Source organism: Strigops habroptila, chromosome 5, assembly GCF_004027225.2.
Source record: "Strigops habroptila isolate Jane chromosome 5, bStrHab1.2.pri, whole genome shotgun sequence".
NCBI classification, from domain to species: domain Eukaryota; kingdom Metazoa; phylum Chordata; class Aves; order Psittaciformes; family Psittacidae; genus Strigops; species Strigops habroptila.
Genome location: NC_044281.2, coordinates 41,145,883 through 41,165,432, shown reverse-complemented (window position 1 = coordinate 41,165,432; position 19,550 = coordinate 41,145,883). Strand labels below are relative to the sequence as shown.

The window sequence follows — 19,550 nt, the reverse complement described above, 5'->3', positions numbered from 1 at the left end:
TCTGTGCCCTAGAGCCAACAACGCTGTACAAACAACCATGAGCATTCAGCCATGCTGGATACTACAACTGACACTTGTGACAGCAAGATTAGGGAAACAGGATACTCTTGTCTGCTACAAAGGGCCTTTAGTAACCCACCTCTATGTACAGAGCTGCAATGTCAAGATATCCAATGCTTTGGAAAGCAAAAGGCAAAATAAGAGCCCACTCTTCCATACCTTTGATCTCTCCAGCTCTTGCCTTTTTGTACAGACCCTTCACATCTCTGCTTTCACATATATTCAGAGGAGCATCTACAAAGATTTCAAAGAAAGGAAGTCCAGCTGCTTCATGAATTTTCCGTGCATTTTGACGATCCTGTTAGAAGAAAGATGGGAAGATCATATGTGTCTGAATTGCAGCAAGCATCTTACTACCACATGACATGCCCTGGAATTCAAGACACGTAAATACATCTCTGATACAGATTTAATAAATTTACACTAATTCTAATAAGGGTTTTTCATCTCCCTTCCCGCCTTTTCTTTAAAGATACTTTGAAAAAGGTGTTCTACAGCTTTCATTTGTTTTCAGCTTTTTCCATCTGAAAGATCAAGAAGATCTCTTCATTAAGGAGAACAGCAGAACTTTAGAATGTGAATAGTTATCTGTCCTGTGTCAGAAAAAAAAGGAACTGTTTGCATCAGCCTGATAACAGCAGCTACTTGGTATTCTCAGGAAGCATAAAAATGCAATCAGTGGTTCTTCAAACAGAGCAGTGATAGTGCTATGACAGACTATTGTTTCTATGCCTCTTTTCTGCCTCCTAATGAGTTAACAGTAGGAGCCTCTATAGGAAGATTTTAAACTTCTCAGCTTTTAATTGATTTGTAACACTGAATATATTCAAAAAGGTCATGTCAAACTGACCTCCAGAAATTTGTACTGATTGCATGTAGTTCTGTGTATTGGTGTATTTTAGTTAAAAGGAGCATATATAAGAAGTCCTCAACATAAATCTCTCTTCCCTAAGAACAATCATGAGATCAAGGCTGCCCAGAAAAGAGCAGAATATGATGCAGTAATTACCTTTGCAAATGGAGAAATGAAACTAGTTATACAGACAAGCCCAGCATCAGCAAACAGCCTGGCCACCTCTGCAATGCGGCGGATGTTCTCCTCACGGTCCCCAGCTGAGAAACCCAGGTTTTTATTCAAGCCATGCCGCACATTATCACCATCCAGGGAATAGCAAGGGATGCCATGAGAGACCAAGTACTCTTCCACAGCAAAGCCAATAGTTGTCTTGCCAGCTCCAGAAAGGCCTATTGGAGACAGAAAAGTGAGGGTCAGGTTTGAGGTCAAAAGAGCAAAAATGACAGTGTAATGCAATACCTCCTAGGACACTGGCAACAAAACTCCGTCTGTCTTACATTGCTTTAGGAAAGGATGACATGGGGAAGTTGGATTCACCTTTTTAGCACACAGTTACCCTCACAGAGTTCTGGTCAACCCTTCTTATTGAAGGGGTGGCATTAATGCCATAAGAAAAGCTGCTATATCCCAAAATCTGGAGGGCTTCACTCCGGCAGTCTTACAAAAATACCCCTTGCTGAGCCATGATGAGACAAATAAGTACCAATAAGTAGGGGAAGCTTGAAAGGATGCTGTTGCCTGTAAGTCTCTCAGCATCGTCCTTTTCCTCCTCCTGTTTTCCCTATGGACAACCAGATGTTCTCCCAGATTGATCCCAAGGAGAGGTTCTTCCTGCAAATAGTGGGACAGGCTCCAGCAGCAATTGCTGCTCTCTATCCACAGACACCACAAAGCAGCACCCACAGATCTGTGTGAGCACGGAGCAGGATGGTTGGGGAGACAAGCAGCTCATCTTCAGCTGTCTGCGTCTCCTGGATTCATCAACCAGAAAGACAACAGTCCAAAAGGAGATGGCTGCTTCCTATCCCGGCTCCATTCACTTGCAAAAAAAGCACTTCCTGCTGGCTGTGCCAGAAAGCAGCAAGTGCACCTGGAGCATGAAACTTCTCCTTTCCCTTGGGTGGGAATTCATGTGTTGAAAAATTCTCGAGATGGAAGAGGACCTTGATTTAGGAGAGGTAACACCTCCAAACACCACACTTGTCTCAGGAAATAGCTTTGGAGAATCTCCTATGGAGATAGCATCATCTGCTCACCCGGTTTTATACCCTTTGCATGATACCTACTAGTGACTGCTCATAGAGACAAGACCCTGGGTGAGGTGGACTTTTGGTCTGATGCAGAACAGCCATGTTTGTGCTGGAGAGGAAACCCGGCTGGGCAGAGATGAATCCTGCTCGCTGTGCCTTTGTTTTTGTAGTACAACAGATTAACTGATAGCTGTCCTGAGTTGGCAAGGTAGGGCATTCAAATGCCCTTCCATTTAATCCACGTAGTCCATGTAATGAAATGTCTTTCTATATAGTCTCTTAAAATTAAATTGATAGAAAGTTAGGAGACCACTGTCTATTTCAAAGAATAATCATAAGCCAGAGAAACACAAACCTACCTTTTAGACACAAGATTTTTGAGTGATAATCAAAAAAGAAGGAAATTGCCCTGGATAGGTTTTTTTGGCTTCAGAAATCATATTAAAGCAGATTAGGTGTTGACCTTCTTTTCAAAATTGAAGAGAACAAAACAGAAATGTGTTTTAATCCAACATTTAGCGCATAAGCTAATATAAAAGCAAACCAGAATGGCTTTACAAACCCTTCCAAATACATCTTTTAACATCTCCTGGCAGTCAAAGAAAATACCAATATTTAACAAGCAAAGAAATAACTGGACAAGTGGCAGAAGATGGATTTGTGTAAATATTAGTGGAGCAAAAGAAATGCAATTGTCATTTCTAGCAGGCCCTAATCCTCAAACAATGAGTTTGTCTTTCAAAGCAGAAGAGAAGGGCAACACATCTGAAGGCATATGAAATGAGAAATAACGTAAGAAACCTGCAATGGCTGTGCAAGAAATTGCTTCCAGTGCAGCTCATTGTCCAGAGGACAAATACCATGGGAGTATTTATTCTTCAGACAACACAACTGCCTTGCTGTGCTGCTCACAAGGTCACTTTAAACACAGTAAACCTAGGTGTCCCAATAAACTTCCCACCGACCCAGAATGAAAACATCCGCATGCTCTTTTGGACAACCCTGGGCATGCTTCATTGCCAAGGACTGGCTGGATTTGAGCCAAGGCTTTCTAAGCCACGCACTTAGAAACAAGTGTGACCCTAAGGGCTTCTGACATGTTCAAAGGAGGCTGATAACAGCTGTGAAATTCATAAAAACATTAGTTATGGGCAGAAGCTGCCAGAGAATATCTTGCTGTGCCAGCACTACGTGTCGGTGTTTCCCTCATGTAAATGTTTTGCAATTCCCAGTTCACATGGAACGCTGATGTTTCCTGCAGATCCTAAATCCCTGCTTCTGAGCCATACTCATTTATGCAAGTGGGTTTCACACATGAAGCCACGCTTTCGTGCCCAGACAAAAATACCTGTTAGCCAAACTGTGCAGCCTCGAAATCCACCCCTGGTACCGACGACCTGCCCTCTCTTACTCCTGCTGACGTGGTGGGCTTGGTAAACCACATTGGTTGATCCCTGATGAAAACAAAGTAAAATAAACCAATTTTGTTACCTTGTTGTTCTCTATACCAAAGAAAATTTCATCTGGGACTAACATCAGGGAGAGAAACACAAATTCATTAAAAATTCGCATGAGACTTTACAGTAAACTTCAGCAAGTTGTCACTTTGCTGTAAGTTGGATTTCTGCCTAAACAGCACAGACTTATTGTTTGAAGACAGTACTTTCCTCTGCTCAGAGGGCTCCGGTGGCAATGCCTTCACGTCTGTTGCTGCCGGCAGTGGCAGAAGGTGACTTGCTTTGCTGCAGGAGCGCTGCCAGGTGACTGATACACCCGCAGGCAGGCATGGGAGGACACAGAGTCTGTGCAGAGGTACAGGCAGCACACTCCCTGCCTCTTCGGCATTTTAAAATATAAGCAGACTCGCCTATTATTTTAATTACATCTACAAAACAAAAGCAACTTCGTAGTTGCTGATGTACTTGGTGTGTTTAACATGACATGGCTGCTAATAATTGCAGCTGGAGCACGAAACGGCAACGCAGCAGGGCTGAGCTGAGTGAAACCAGGATCCAGATTGGAAACAAGGTGGGATAGGCAGAGGAAACAATTCCTAACATGTATGCGTGCACTTCCCAGCGCAAACAAGGGATCAGTACAATGCTGAGCCAGAGGCCTGAATTTTGGAGTTTCCTAATGTTGACCTGGTGTGGGCAGAGCAGCCCCAGCTTCCTCACTGGGACACAAACTAAAGCAGCCTGTTTGTGTCCTGCAACACCACCAATGGTACTTAGACAATGGTTTTTTGCACATAAAATATCTACAAGACCTTATTAATTGCAAGGATTACATTCCCAACTGAGGCATCCAAAGGAAAATTCTCAGGAGGGAACAAGGATATAAATATTTTCTCCACAGCCAGATTCTGCACGACTCCAGGTTTATCCATTTCGTATCATCAGTACAAGAGCAGGTCTGGCCTTTCCCATGATTTACATCTCACTATATAAATATTTCTACATCTGAGGTCATAGCAGAGAAGTGATCATCTTTCATTTGTTCAAGAAAGAAACTTTTACAAGAAAAGAAAAAGAGGAATGGGAGAAAAATAAAGTTAAAGTTCCCTTTTAAACACATTAGCGGAACAGCCTGATTGCTGTTTTTTCCCCTCTGCTTGCTGTGCCATTAACACTTCAGCATGATTTTCAGGACTTTTGTCTCAAGCCCCTCCAGCAATGCATTTTCTCACTCCAGGGACTCTCACTTCCCATTTTCACTGCCACATCAACCAGAGCAGGTCCCTGACATCGCTTCTCCCTTCTGCAGTTGTTTCAAAGGATAAAATCAATTATTTGGGAGTTGGAGTATAGTGGATGGACAAGATGCTGTCTGAAACACAGCGCCTGGGTACCACAGCCAAACAAAAACAAAGAAACAAAACCTCTCTAAACGTGACCCTGAAAAAGTAAGTGCATCCTGGTGACTCAGAAAATAAAAGATTTGGTTTCTGTATTTCACTCTGTTTTGTTTCGAGTTTTCTTGCAGAGGGGTCTCAAAAGGTGAGCCAGCAAAGGCTGCAAAGGTGAGCCAGCACTACAGTGGTTTAATTTCCACCCATCCCCAGGGGTTCTGACTTGGGCAGAGACTAAATGAGCGTACGCAGAAGATCCAGCTGACAAAAATAATCCTTTCTCCTGGGATGCACAGGTGTGCTCCTGCTGTGTTTACTCCTGGTTGAGCTCTAGCACTGCTCTGAAATTATGCGACACTTGGCCAAGGACCCTCAGCACAGCACACGCGCCCAAACTCACCTTCCCAACAGTGTGCCACCACTCAGCCCTGCAGCAAAACCTCCCCTGATGCAGCCTAACACCTGCCCTGCGATCACACACTCCTCAAGTGCAGCACTCCAAAAACCACAAGGCATCTATTTTGCAATTTGTTTGCAAACCACAAGAGACAAGACTGATATTTCTGCATGAAGAAATGAATGTGCATGCTTCAGATCTCTCTGTCACGGCCTCTGCATCAGCAGGAACTCCAGCCACACACCTGCTTTTGCAAAATGTTGATCTGCTGGATCTGTCCTGCAGGAGATGAACTACGATAACATCCATGCCTCAGGAAGATGCAGGAACTAACACATTCCTACATGGCTGACATAACGAGATTGTTACAAGTACGCGTTGCTGTGCCATAAATCTTCCCAGTGTGTGCATCTCAGAGCTTTTATTTTGCATGCTGGCATCTTTTGGAGCTTGGGAAAGCATCACTGAGGGCACTTTTGCAATTCAGCAACACTGTCAAACCGATGGTACCAAATCCCTCTGATTTTTCTGCTATGTTAATAATCTTGCTGGTAAACTCTTCCTAACCGTGAGCAACCGCCTGCCACACACCAACTCAAATTCTGGTCTCCAGCTACACCAAAGGTAAAGCAAGAGACAGAAACACAGCACATAGTAGATGTCTGGGATGGCAGCTTGCTTGGCCGGGAATGGGCTGTTCGGCAGGAAACACCGACTTCCCGCCCAGTCATTCCCCAGCTGGGACACAGCTCGGGAAGCCAGAGCTGTAGCATGACCAGAACAGAGTGAAGGCACCACCAAAAATAAGCATCAGTGGCCTGAGAGCAAACCCTGAGAGACTTCATCTGAACAAGCATATACTGCAAGACAGCTGGGAGGCAGAGATAAGTGGTGGACAGGGTTTAATCGTATGCAGGACTGTCCTACTGATTTTAGTCTCACAGTTTAACCTCGTCATCATAACCCAAACATATTTAAAAGAGATAATCCAATTACAACATACTCCTGCCTGGATATCGGGCCCCATGGCAGGGACAATTTAGGGACGCTGGAAAGCATTTCTTGCAACAGTCTAGATCAAAGATGTGATGTTCAGGAGAGGAACTTCTTACCTAAAATTCAGCCCAAAGCAAGGCTCTAAGAAGCCAGTAAATGACCCGGCAGTGTCTCCAAAGAAGAGCCGTGCAGCCTCTGCCAGCCAGATGGTTAAGAAGGACACTGGCACGCTCTGTCCTTCCCTTGGAAATTTACTGTTTGGCCACGTGTGCATGATCTCAGCACTCAGCCCACCCTGTCTTACCTCATCCAGGAAATGAGACAAAAAATAAAGACATGGCTCCAAACCTTGTACCGTGGCCGCAGCAGACCAAGAAGCCAAATCCTAACTCTGCTTTTGGCCTTCCCTTCTACTGAAGCTTTCCATGAGGTTGACAAACTGGGAGACACCAAGACCTCAGGTATCTTTAAGATCAGGCTTGACTGAGCTATTTCCAAGTGTCTCCTGGCCTGGCTTCCTAAACAAACAAGTTTTTCCCCACTGGTGGTACAAGATGCTTCTCTGCTTTGTGAAAGCAGGTTGCAGGCAGAGGCAGGAGGCTTTTCCTTGGTGCTCCTCCCGAATAAAGAGATGGACCTTTGAGACAAGAGAGTACACCATACCTTAGACCTGTTGGAAATTAGGAAACATCCGTGTCTTCTGCTCTGAGGATAGTTCATGGCATTTGAAAAAGTAACCTCAGGGGTTTTTTAAGTACTTGGCCCTGTAATGGAGCAGCTGTGCTTGCCCACATAAATAGAAGGTTGCATGTGACTACCCACACAAGAGGTGTTGTCAGGGAGCATCTTCTCCTCTCATCTGCTAGCTAAATGCCTGGGGGACCGCTCCTAACTGTTAGGAGCAAAACCACTGCATGATGAATAGAAAGCACACTAGAAGAGCATTTAGGCTTGTCCCAACGAATTACATGGATGATTTGCCACCTTCCACTTGAAATTCAAGTATGTATAAACTCTGGTCCTTATGACACAAGGCAGCATCTCCTCCTTAACCCCACCTACCCATTTCTTTAGTCAGTATCTCCATGGCTGCATAACAAATGGGACGAGGGCAAGAAACAAGTGCAAGTGCCATATGCTATGCTGAGGGGTGGAAACAAAGGAGGAAAGCCAGGAGCTGAGCAGGACATTCAAAAGATCCCTGAAGTGCGTACAACCTCCTCAGGCCAACTCTTGCTCAGCCATCCTCAGAAGGCAGAGCTCTCCAATGTTGCAGGAGGAAAGATTTGTCATTAATAAGCAGTGCTGGTCATCACAAAGACTGAAAAGGAAAACAATGTCCTTATTGCACCCTTACTTCCCCTCCACCGCTGCAGTAGTACCTCTGCCTGCTGTAGCTGGCACAGGCAGGGTGCTGGAAGCTGTCCAAGAGCACAGCTCATGGCAGGCTGCAGCAACATCCCATTCCAGACAGGAACTCCCTCCTGAAAACACAGCACGGATCAGCCCAAGAATGAAGCCAGTGGAGAAACACTCTTGTAGCACTGTGCTATTAAGCGCATGTTAGTCACACGTCTGGCTCACTTAACAGAAGGGCCAGCTTTGTAGGAACACAGTTAGCATCCAACTGGCAGCTGGCAGGACTCATGGCCCTGGGGAAACCCAGACACAACAGTGAGGGAAGGGTCAGCTACCTCCAGCTGCATTTTTATTCATAGAACTATCTCACGTAATTAGGAATACGATTCAATTTTTTTCCTAGACAAGCATCTAGCCCTATTTTGGTACTGCAGCCTGGACATCTCTCCAGGAGGGGGGAAAAAGGCTTTCAAAATGTTTTCAATGTTTTCAACTAATAATATTTGCAAATGATAAAATAGGCTTTTAAAATTATAAAATGATCAAGAAGATTTCAAGTTTGAAGCCAAATGCTCGCCTCTGGAGGTTGATCTAAAGTATTGTTTAAATCCCCTCCCAAATGCTGCCATCTTACAAAAAAACCCAAAAGAAACCAAAAAACCCATAACTTTCATCCTAATAGTTGAATTTGATGCATAAAAATTAAGTTCATGAGACTTTTCCTTAAAGAATTATTTTCTTCTACCAGGGCAAGTCCCATGGCTTCTCTTGCAAATCGGCAAGCTGACCTAGAGAAGATAAAGTATCCATCACTGACAAGGGGGAAAACCTTCTGTGAAAGGTTTTTCTGTGCTGCAGAAAAGCAAAACTATTATACTCAACAGAAAAGGAGGAAGAGAGGAAAGAGGGGGCTTTTGCCTGTGGAACCAAAGATTTGATTATGATCATACTGAAAAACGATGGAGAAACCTCAGACTCTCTGAAGTCTTGATTTAGCTCTCATAATCCTAAACCTATAGGCTTGTGTTTGATTCATTTAACGGACTAAGGCAGTAAATGCTTCAAAATCAGCTCAAGTCTTTCCCAGGGGAAAACCCCACCAAGATGGAGTTACCCTGGAAATTTTGCCCATTTCACCTCCAGGAATTCCACCATCGTGACGCAGAGACTGTCTGGCAGGTCCAGATGGGGAAGTGGGACTTCTCAAGCACCCGATGCATTACTGCCCACCTTCCTGCTTCCCGTGCTGTTGTCCCACCTCTTTCCTGAACATGGGACTTGACTCTTCTCCCACCACCTGTATGTGAGCAGAAATAATGTGTTTTCTTTTTAGATTTAGCTGAGTAATACAGTGATGTGTCACCAAATACTCTGCAGAGGTTGCAGCGCTGGGGTTGCCAGCATTCCCTCACACCAGGCAGGATGCTGAACTGGGCTCCCTTTCTTCATTCAGCTTTTTGGATAAACCACAGCAGACCTCACTTGCTCCTTGGGAACCTCTGCCTTCGATGCTTGCTCCTTTTGCATCACTACCTCAGTCCCTGTCCCTGCCAGGAACATAACACAGATGATCTTAACTGATCCCAGTTACCTAAAACAAGCAGTCTTTCATCTTGGACACAGACGGCTGGAGATGGCAAACATCGTTAACACATAAGGCTTTCAAGGTGTAAGCTAAAGTGTTTTTTTCTTAACCCACAGAAAAATATTTTTCTTTTAGTATAAATTCACAGGTTTTGTGTTGCCACAATCAAGTCTTATACACCCCTGTCAAAAAAACCCAAACCAAACCAAAACCACAACAAAACCAGGCCTATGTTCCAGTCACCTTGCAAATCAGATGCTGGTTTTTAGACTGTGACTTCACATCTGCAGGTTGGGTGTAAAAATCTCTGAAAGTGCTCAGATCAGGCATTTCTTTATCTCTGAATTAGATGATGTCACTGCTTTAATTTCCTTGAGACAGGAAAACTAGTGAGTCATTCTGCACTCCTACATTTTTGGGATGAATTTGCAAGGCCAGTACAGATGTTATAAAAACAATCTTCCCATCTTCCTTCCAGAAATCACAAGGGACAGCTGCATGGGCAACAAATATTTGACAAACAAAGCATCTCGTCAGCTGCTAACAAAAATAACAATTTAAACAAGAAATCCTTCCATGATTGCCCTATTTTTAATATTCAGAGCAGTTCTGCTAAATTACCTCCTCTAAATGAACCCATTTAAGCAGTTGGGCTCAAGATCATTTTGCAAACAATAGGTTTGACATTGCAAAAGGAGAACTGCTTTGCTTTGATGTGTGGTGTTTGTTACAAGGCTGCTCTGGATCATGCCAAGACTGCTGGACCACACTCAGTGCAAAACTGGTTATCTTGCCAAAGGAGGGAACATAAATTATGTTCTTACTGCAGTACGGATAAGTTTTGGGATTGAACACCCACAGAAAGAGATCAAGAATGTCTATTTAACTGCAGAGAAAACCAAAAAGAAGGGAATTATATGACCAGAAGGTAGGTGACCAGCTGAAAAACAGAGATGGTGTAGCCCCATGGCCTCCACTGGCAAATCCAGTGGCCGGTGCTGCACAGAGCTGTGACCAACAGCCAGCTGAGCTGCTCTGCACAGTGCAAGGGCATCTGCATGAGAAATGCTGCACCAAAACAGAGCAGCACACCACCATTCCCATACCAGGAAGAACTACCGAGTACACAAGGCCATGCTTCTGAATCTTCTTTTGGAGCAAACTATAAGGTTACCGAAATGGTAAACTGACTATCAGTCCCTCAGATTTCAAGGACAAGAGAGAAGGAGGAGAAGGGTACAAATTGTAACTACACATTAACTTCAGTATCAAAAAAAAAGTCAGGAAGGAATTGTACCTACATATAACCACTTCGCCCCCCCCCCCCCCCGAATATGATATTTAGGAATTTAATTAATGGGTTGTAGCTCCCTATGGTAAATAAGCCACTGTACATGTCCCGCCTCTTACCACGGCAAGGCAGGCACCCTATCCCCTAAAACAAAACTGACAGACAGACAGGACTCATCAAAAACTGACAGACAGACAGACACCAAATACCATGTAAGTTAAAACTTGACATGTAGTGTCAGGAGACTGTCAGCTGAACTAAATTTTGTTCAGTTGTAAGATACAATCAAAACCAGAAGCCCTGCTGTTCAGAGATGCCACATGAGACTGGCTTACCCAGAGAGTCCTCCGGTGAGTGCCAGGAGTCAACATATCAGAGCAATATCCCATTTCACCAAAACCATCCCCTTTGATTGCTCCACAAATTAGTTCAACAAACCAGGACCACTGTTAACCTACCTTAAAAAAAGCTGAACTGGCACTGCTTTAACACATAACACAGTGAGCCACATTTCACAGTTCTGTGTCCCTATTAACTCAGTTTGCAATAGGTTTTCAAACTTGGAAGCTAACATCTAACCATGGCTATGAGCAGGTAGGAGACACCAGCTCCATCTTCTGCTAACTAAGCAAGCAGAATTTCCTCCAAGCTAGCACAGGTTGAACTGAGCCCATCTTGTCTCTACAACGATAAGGGGACAAGACACCTGTTTATAACATGCTCATCATACCCCTCTCAGGAAAGAAATCCTGTATGTGTTGAGAAGCTCTAATGGTTTCATAAGCAGTGGGAACCACAGAGGATCTGCATTTCAAGCAGCTTCATCAGGTTTTAAAATACATATTTCTGTAAAAGAACTAATCCTCTTGCACCACTTCCCTACAGGACATAGTGGCAGCCTGCTGAAAGAATAAAGCTGAACACAAGCTCAGGCCCGTGGGGCTCAGAATGACAGCCACACGGTGCCTTTCCCTGTCCCATTCAGTATCCAGGGTGGACATGAAGTCTTGAACCTGGTATCTCGAACCCCATGCGTTTGACTTTGCAATGGTCGATGGTTGCCAGAAGGCGACAGATCTCTCTCCGCCTCAGCGATCCTTTTAAGGTTTGAGAAGTGCAAAAGCAGCAGCAGGAAGGACTGCAGGGAAGCTCGGCCAGAACCACCCCAGAGGACATGGTTAAACGGGGGAACTCGGCTGGGCAGGCCAAAAGTTCACTTGGCTGGAAAAAATCATTAACATGAATTCATGGAAGGAAAGTTCATCAAGGACTATCAGGAAGAAAGGCAGGGCCTCTGGTATCTCAAGTCATAAATCAATAGGAGTTCGGACAATGCACTGTGGTGTCCCAGCCATAAACTCTTCCCTGGCCCCCACTCTCGGCTGCTGCTGGAAACTACACACAGGGCCAAACAAACTCAGTCTCCTTGGTCTTTCTCTTGGCTGAAGGCAGAGTTGTTTTCACAGTCATACCATTGAGTGTGCCATCCAATGCAACAAGCTGCATGAGACACGCCAAGCTGAGGACTCAAGTTCAGAGACACCTGGATGATACCTCTCTGGGGATGGCATCATCCCCAATTTTACAGCCACAGAAGAATAGCAGAGAGTAAAGCAAACAGCAGATGAAGACTTGAGCTCCCGCAATACTTAAACCTTATAAAAATGATATGTTTGAAAAGCAGCTCTGTGGACTTCAGGCTGCACCTCCAAGAGCTCAATGCTCCTCATATCCATCCACATGGTCGCAGACCAGCTTTGCAAAGATGGGGGCAGATGCAATATGTTGCCCCAGCCATGGTTGAGGTGACTTGTCCAGCATCATGGCCAAGGGCCAGGGCAGAGGCAAGCACACAATGGAGTCCCCTGCAGCAGCAGAAACCTCCTGTAAAATGAGGGGATTTTCACTCTTCCACACCCCCTGGCAACAAACAAATGATCTTCCCATAAGAAGGGCTGGGCAGGCCTGAAAAATGACCTCCCACTGACACACTTTTTTGCACCACAACGGAAAGCTGGAAAACATTTTGATACTGAAGAAAACATTTTGTTCTGCCAGAGGCTGCGAAGACCTCAAGGGTAGAAAGTCGTAGAAATGCAGGTACAAATGCTTGTTTTCCAAAGATGCACGAAAAAGGCTCATCTCAACAAACCCTGAAGCGTTGCATCCAAAGAAAAGCCGTGTTGGGAAAAAAAAAAAAAAGAACAAAAAGAAAAAAAAGAGCTCCTTTCTCAAGCTCTGCTCTCCAAACAGGCCAACACATTTTGGCACCCACTCAGTAGATAAAGCTTTCGACACATATAGTTGTAACTGAGCCAAGCTGTAAGTAAATGAAAAAGGACCGCTCTGAGAGGGACAGGAGGCAGCACTCACAGTGAGCTACCGGCCTTACGGGCAAAATCCTAACTTCCCAGTGTGCCATTTCGTGACGCACATCCATGCCAAATGCCTTGACCAAGCTTTTTTGCATCTCTCCTTTTGTTAATGATACACTCCAAGTAAATTTTCACTTAGAAATTATTAAGCTGCCAGACCATTAAGGAGCTATTTCTCACTTCCCACAGCTCTGATTCAGAGTTAAATCAGAGATAATCATTAGTCACCCTGCTCATGATAATAGTAAATTAATAAACAGCAACCTGAATTACATGGCATTTCTCTTAATGGACTTTAAAGATACTAAAGTGTACAAGCACTGTGATCAAAGTACAAGTTCAAGGCACGGCGTATCAGGAGCATTAATACAAGACCTGCACACCACTTACCTTTTGTGGACATGTACAACTGCAAGTTTATCTAAAGCACCTGGTTTCAGATAGGCAAGGTCTTTTCATTTGTAAAGGCTATTTAAATACACTCTCCAGGATAAACATCAGACCAGTAAAAAAACCAAATGCACATATGCCACTGCGTGTCTTGAAAACCCTCCAGAAAACCAAATCCCCGTGGCCTCAACCTAAGTTGCAATTCACATGTCTGGGTAGCATGGGGTCTTCAAAATCATTTGCTGTCTTGCCTAAAACCACTTGTTGGCGCTGCCCAAAGACAGCATGGATGGAAACCTATGCCTAAGTTACGGGTTTTGGCACAGATTTGTAACTGGCTGTGACTTCATCAGTGCAACCTGAAAACCAGATGAGGCTGGAGTCTGTATTTATCCAGAAGTCCGGCGGCAGGACAGGAAACAACATGCTGACACAAAGCACTTTGACTCAAGAGCTGAAAAATCACAGCTGGGTTTAGGTGCCCTGGCCACTACCCCAGATGGCACCCACCATGCCGACCACCACCACCAGCGGTGCTCAGCTGCACTTCTCCAAACCAGGTCCCTGGGAGATGAAGAAATATTGTGAAGAGCCACTAGTCCTGTTGGGAAAGCAGACGATTAACCTCTGAGCACATGAGCAGGTATCAGGCCTGACCTACCTGCCTGTCTCCTTTGAAGAGAGGAGAAAAACTCTTCGAAGTTCCGTTCCACTTTTCCATGTGCACACCCTTCTGCAGCCCCAGGAGATGCTCTGACCATGCAGCTTCCTGGAAAACATGCCCTGTTTCTCCTGCTGCCATGGCACTACCAGAAGACACCAGAACAAGCCTCCCTACACTTGGGGAAGGTCCACCAAGGTCCTCAGTTTGCAGCTTCTGGGGCTGGACCACACCAAGTTGATTATTTTGTTTGACATCCTCTGGAGGGCTCAGCCTCTCTGAACCACACAAATAAAGAGGAATTCATATTTAGGAGCCTGCAACTTTTTCTGGCTTTTTTTCCTGTGAAATTCTCCAAATTGAACACCCCAGTTCTTACAGAGTATGTTTAATAAACACGGGTCTGGCACATCGGCAGCCCGCAAAACAGCGCAAGCGAATGAAACAGCAAGCTGGGGCAACAGACTGGAAAGGTAACTTTTGAACAGCAAAGGACTTCAAAAGAAATAGGGAAAAAAGGGGAGAGAGCTATAGGAAACAACAGAAGTTGAAATAACTGTGTATCGAGACAGTTAATCTGCTGACCTTTCTGTGATCTTTGAAGAAGAGAGATATAAAGCAAAAAAAGTGATAGAAAATAAACCAAGAAATACTCAGCATGCGATGAGCAACTAGAAACCAATCATCTTTTACTGTCACAGTGCAATGAGTTAGGCACTGTTTCACAAAATAAATCACAGCTGTAAATGCAAGACTTTTGAATCACTGGATAAAACATCAGAAACACTGTCTTGAGTAATTCAACCCAGACCAAGCCACGCTAATTCCCTGAAATCACAGCTCTGCTGCCTGATGTAGTTGCCTGTGTGAATGTCACTGTGATGAACTACGCTGAACTGCTTTGAACATAAACATCCTTAAAGATGTTTTGATCTTTATATTCAAGACATAAGTAAAGAATAAGTGTGAGAGGAAATGAGCATGTGTTTGTTTGGGGTTTTTTTAAATTAACTTTTTATTTTACATTGCTCTGCAATTAAACTTATGAAGCTGTACATACATTACTGCACAGCCTGTGATATCACTCAGTCCATCTGAACTCTGCCCTGTGGCTGTAGTTTTTCAACATGAGAATAGTTTTTAGGTGAAGAAACTAAGCCTTTTCCTATTTTCTCAGGGTTGTCATCTGTCTTGTGGGCTTTTTCTTCTCTTTGATTAAAAAAAAAAAAAAAAAAGAATAAATCTAAATTATTTGTACATGTTAATTTATCTTTAAATAAGACCACATAATTTGCGGCTGTGCACATAAGCCCTACACAAACAAAACTGAACTATCAGAAGTTACAACTTTTGGATTCACTGAGTTATGGAAACGACATTCCAGTGAAAGCAAGGGATGCCACGTCATTCAGCTTCCTGGAGATACTTTTACAAGGCCAGACAGATGACAAAGCTGTAACACCCCAAAAAGGGCAGTTTAATACTGGGCTTTCATTCTCCCCTAAGCACCTGTAAGGACATCCAAAGAGAAACTCACTGGAAGCAGTCAGTGAGGATGATGTTCGCCTGCTGCCAGGGCCAGGACTCTGGCAGCCAGCTCTGAACACCTCCACCTCACAACATGCATTGAGCTGCGTTTTCTACGCACCCACAGGGACATGCAAGCCATGCAGCCAGTCACTCTGGCGAGGGGCCAGCCCTTCCAGGGCAGGGCCATGCCCATGGCATGTGGCAAGCCGCTTCCACGGAGCACACTGCTCCGTCTGTATCCTCCTGCTCGGTATGAAAACGCTGCTCGGTGGGGAGAAGTAAGGAGCTGCGGAAATACCAGCGATGCCGCAGGTGTAGAGAGAACAAGATGCTGTTTCGACAGGGCTAAAAGGACTGCTCAGCCCTGAATGCAGCGCTGTGCAGGAGCCCACACAATAAACAAGGGCAGTCCCACAGCTCCGTGCTACTCACTGCAATTACTTTATGGTGTACTTACTCCTGAGAGCAGGATTTCACCACTGGGGCACACAGGAGGCCTGTGTAAGGAACATTAAGTCTTTAAGGTCATCATTAAAAACTGTTCTTGTTCCCCAGAAGTCAGCCCTGAAACTGGTCACAAATAAATGCTGTCGGTGAGGTCTGTGAACTGAAGGACACTTCTCAGCACGTAGAGGACTTTATGCCTCTTGCACATCATGAGCAGAAATGAAGAGAGCATTTCCATACTAACCAGCCAAAGACAGATTACTGCACACTGAGACTTGGGTCTTCAGCAGAATTAAGGCGTCTTGTTCATTTTTAAGGACAACACATGCAGAAGTAAAAAAATTTAACTTTTCTTCTTTATACCTTACCATAAGCTTCTATGAATAAATGGGTGTGCAGTTAAAATATCCTCAAACTAGCCATGACTCCAGAGAACATTCAGACCGAATGCAGGTTTTACATGCTGGGCTTACAATTACTCAATTTCCAAAACGAGGAGCACAATCAAATAACACAACCAGTCCATCTTGTAACAGCTGGCACTACTGCACCTTTGAAAAGCTGACAGCTAATCAACATCACCAACAAAACCCATTTTGGATATATGTTCAAACAGAGAATAATGCTGGAAACATCCATCCCCACAAAACCTTGTCTGTGGGAGAAAAATTAACACATCACCCACATTATGGAGAAGTGGTAAACCCTGACATTTCATTAGTAATAAGGATTTTTATGAGTCATAACGATTCATGTTACTGGGAGAATGAAAAATGGGGATTAAGGGGCAACAGAAGGTCGGGCTGTGGTACTAACAGGGATCTTAGTAGGGCAAATTATTCTGTGCATCCCAACTTCATTTTCTAATGGAACCATTTTGGCTGTTGCAGCTACAAAAGGTGCCATGAAAAATTCACCACCATATTAAAACTCCTCTAAGCTACAACATTTAGCCTGCTAGTTGTGGGATCATATTGTGCTGTTGCCTGCTCCTTTGTTAGGCAGAATTTCTGATCACTGCCAATGCCTCAACCCTCCTGAACCACACCGTGTAATTGCACTGAGACCAAACACAATCGTCTGTGCGTGTATGCTAATAATTGAGCTGATCAAGGGACCCCTATCAAAGTGAAATGCCTTATCCTAACCCTTTGATATCAGCTTGAGACAGTTGAAACTGAGGAGATGCTGAGCCTGCATTAGGAGCAAGAACTTCATCTATGCTCTGTGCCACACATCTCCCTGGTGATAGACCAGGAGGATCATTAATGGAATATCATCACCATTTCATCAGAATTACCAAAACCTCTTGTAATTAGTGAAATCATGCCTTTTCCCATTCTATCAGCTACCTGGCAGATAAGCACATGAAAATAAGCCTACAACTGTCAACCAGATAGCACCTGTTTTGACAGTCGCAGTACAAAGGTCAGCCACAATCCTGTTTATAAAGGTCATTTTTCCAGCCCAGGGTGGAGGCAAAGGAGAGGGATTATTCTGGAAGTTCACAAATGCCTCTCTCCTGCCATAGCAATAAACAAAATTCCCCTACACAGCTCACGTCTTGCATCCCCTCCCAGAAATAATCCCTAAACCACAGGTTTTCATGTTTCCAAGAACACCCTGCCACACAGGCGTGCTTTGTTATGCGTGGTTTTGGTTGCGTTCCTACACAGACAGATTACCAGTGTGCTCGAAATGCATTAAATCCATCTGAAAATTTTACGACAAAGTAAATAAATAAATGGACCGGCAAAAGCAGCCCAAAAGACTTACATCAAGATTTCTTATGGTTCTGATCTAAAAACGTGGGAAGGGTACATGCAGCCAGAGGGACCCAGACCTCACATCCCAAATCCAAGAAGTAAGAGAGGGCAGCTAGCAAGAGGAAAACGACTTCTGGCTGTGACTGCGATTTGCAATTTTAATTTCCAACTGAACTATGCTCCGGATATTACTATTTTTCTTTGCTGTGTAGTGAAACACGCCGGCTTTTGCAGCAGCGCTGGCAGCCGATCGGTGCTGGTGGCGCCTGTCTCACCAGAGTCTTCCCCCGGGTGGGACCTGGGCACAGAAACCCGACAAGCCGTGAGCGAGGCGGTCGCTCAGCTTCTCGCTGACTCAGCCTTCGGCCTCGCCTGGGAGGCTGCCGGGGCGCCGCTCCCCGGGAGGACCGGCAGCGCCGGGCACCGCTACCGCGCTTGCCGGCGGGGCGATGCGCGGCTCACCTGCGGGCAGCCGGGCCCTGCCCGGGGCACGCACCGCTCGCACATCTGCACCAGCGCAGACCGACGCTCGCCGACAGCATACGCTCTCAGCGCCCTGCACCGTAACGCGGCAGGTTTAATGTCCTTCTGCGAGGGGATGGGTGCGACCCGGGAGGAAAACGCTGGGTCCGGTCCCGGCGCTGAGCAGAAGGCGCCCGCCAGCCGCCGACGGGACCCGCGGAGCTCGATCCCCCGTGGGGAGCCCACATCTGCCCAGCGCTGCCCGCCTCGATGCGAGCCCCCACCCCGTGGGGAAAGCGGCGACGCCAGGAGCGTGAGGAGAGGGTTTGTCTCCTCCAGGAGCTGGAAGCGCCCCACAGCCGCCGCAACCCCCCGCCCGCCGGCCCCGCGGCGCGGTCCTACCGTCTGCTGCCGGCTCGACATGGTGACGGGCGGCGGGGCCGGGCCGCGCCGGGCCTATAAGGGCTCCCGCGACACGTAGCGAGTCCCTGGGCCGGCCTCTCTCGCCCTGCGCCCGCCCCTGCCACCTCCTCCTCCGCCCCGGTCCGCAGCGAGCAGAGGCCAGCAATCGCCGGACGGGGAAGCGGGGTCCGGCTCTGAGGTAATGGGCGCAAGGCCCAGGGAGCATCGTGGCAGTGCGGGGCTCGACCTCCCCAAAAGGACGAGTCACCTCGCGACCGAGGGAGTAACACGCAATGACAAAAGCTCCCAACCCGACGGTTTAACAACGCTTATCTAAACTTCCCTTGAAATTCACTACTTGGGGCTTGCCTGGTGAGTTTTGGCTCAGCTATGGCATCGTGCCTACAGACACAGAGCTGACTGGCAAGCTGGCTTCCCCCCTGCCAGGGCTCAGAGAGGGGGAAAGGCTGAAATAGGGGCATTTCGCCAAACTGCATGCCCTTAGGGTAAAAGCCAGGATACAGGTAAGGATGGGTCATGCTCTCAGCCAGGAACCACATGTGAATTCAAGCAGAAGGAGAGAAGGAAGGGGATCCCACAAAAACCAAGTTGAAAAATCACCTCTGGAGGATAATAATGCCTTAAAAAAGCCCTGTTGTATGCTGGCCCTCAGCTGGGCAGCTAAAATGCCAAGAAGGTTAGCAAGAAACTCAGAGTCTACTGCTAAATAAGCTCAGCAGGTGAGAGGAACAGAAGCTCATGCCTTACATCAGTGCCCCAAATCCTCTATTTTTCCACCACTGGAATATTGCTAAGGCAGAGGAAAGGCAACATCCTGGTGGAAGGAAACCACACTACGTCCTTGGCATGGC

At 45.8% G+C, this 19,550-nt stretch overlaps 1 protein-coding gene across 1 annotated transcript in view; it reads right to left on the bottom strand.

Annotated features, from left to right (window-relative positions):
- The window catches only part of PAPSS2 (3'-phosphoadenosine 5'-phosphosulfate synthase 2), a 29,930-nt gene extending 11,210 nt beyond the window's left edge, over positions 1–18,720 (bottom strand). The window contains exons 1-4 of the mRNA XM_030487342.1: positions 18,679–18,720; positions 3,515–3,620; positions 1,070–1,305; positions 220–358 (exon numbers count right to left, since the gene is read on the bottom strand). Of these exons, the coding sequence (XP_030343202.1) occupies positions 220–358; positions 1,070–1,305; positions 3,515–3,620; positions 18,679–18,699 (502 nt within the window). The 5' untranslated portion in view covers positions 18,700–18,720. The remainder of the gene's footprint in view (positions 1–219; positions 359–1,069; positions 1,306–3,514; positions 3,621–18,678) is intronic.
- Positions 18,721–19,550: the final 830 nt, after the last annotated feature.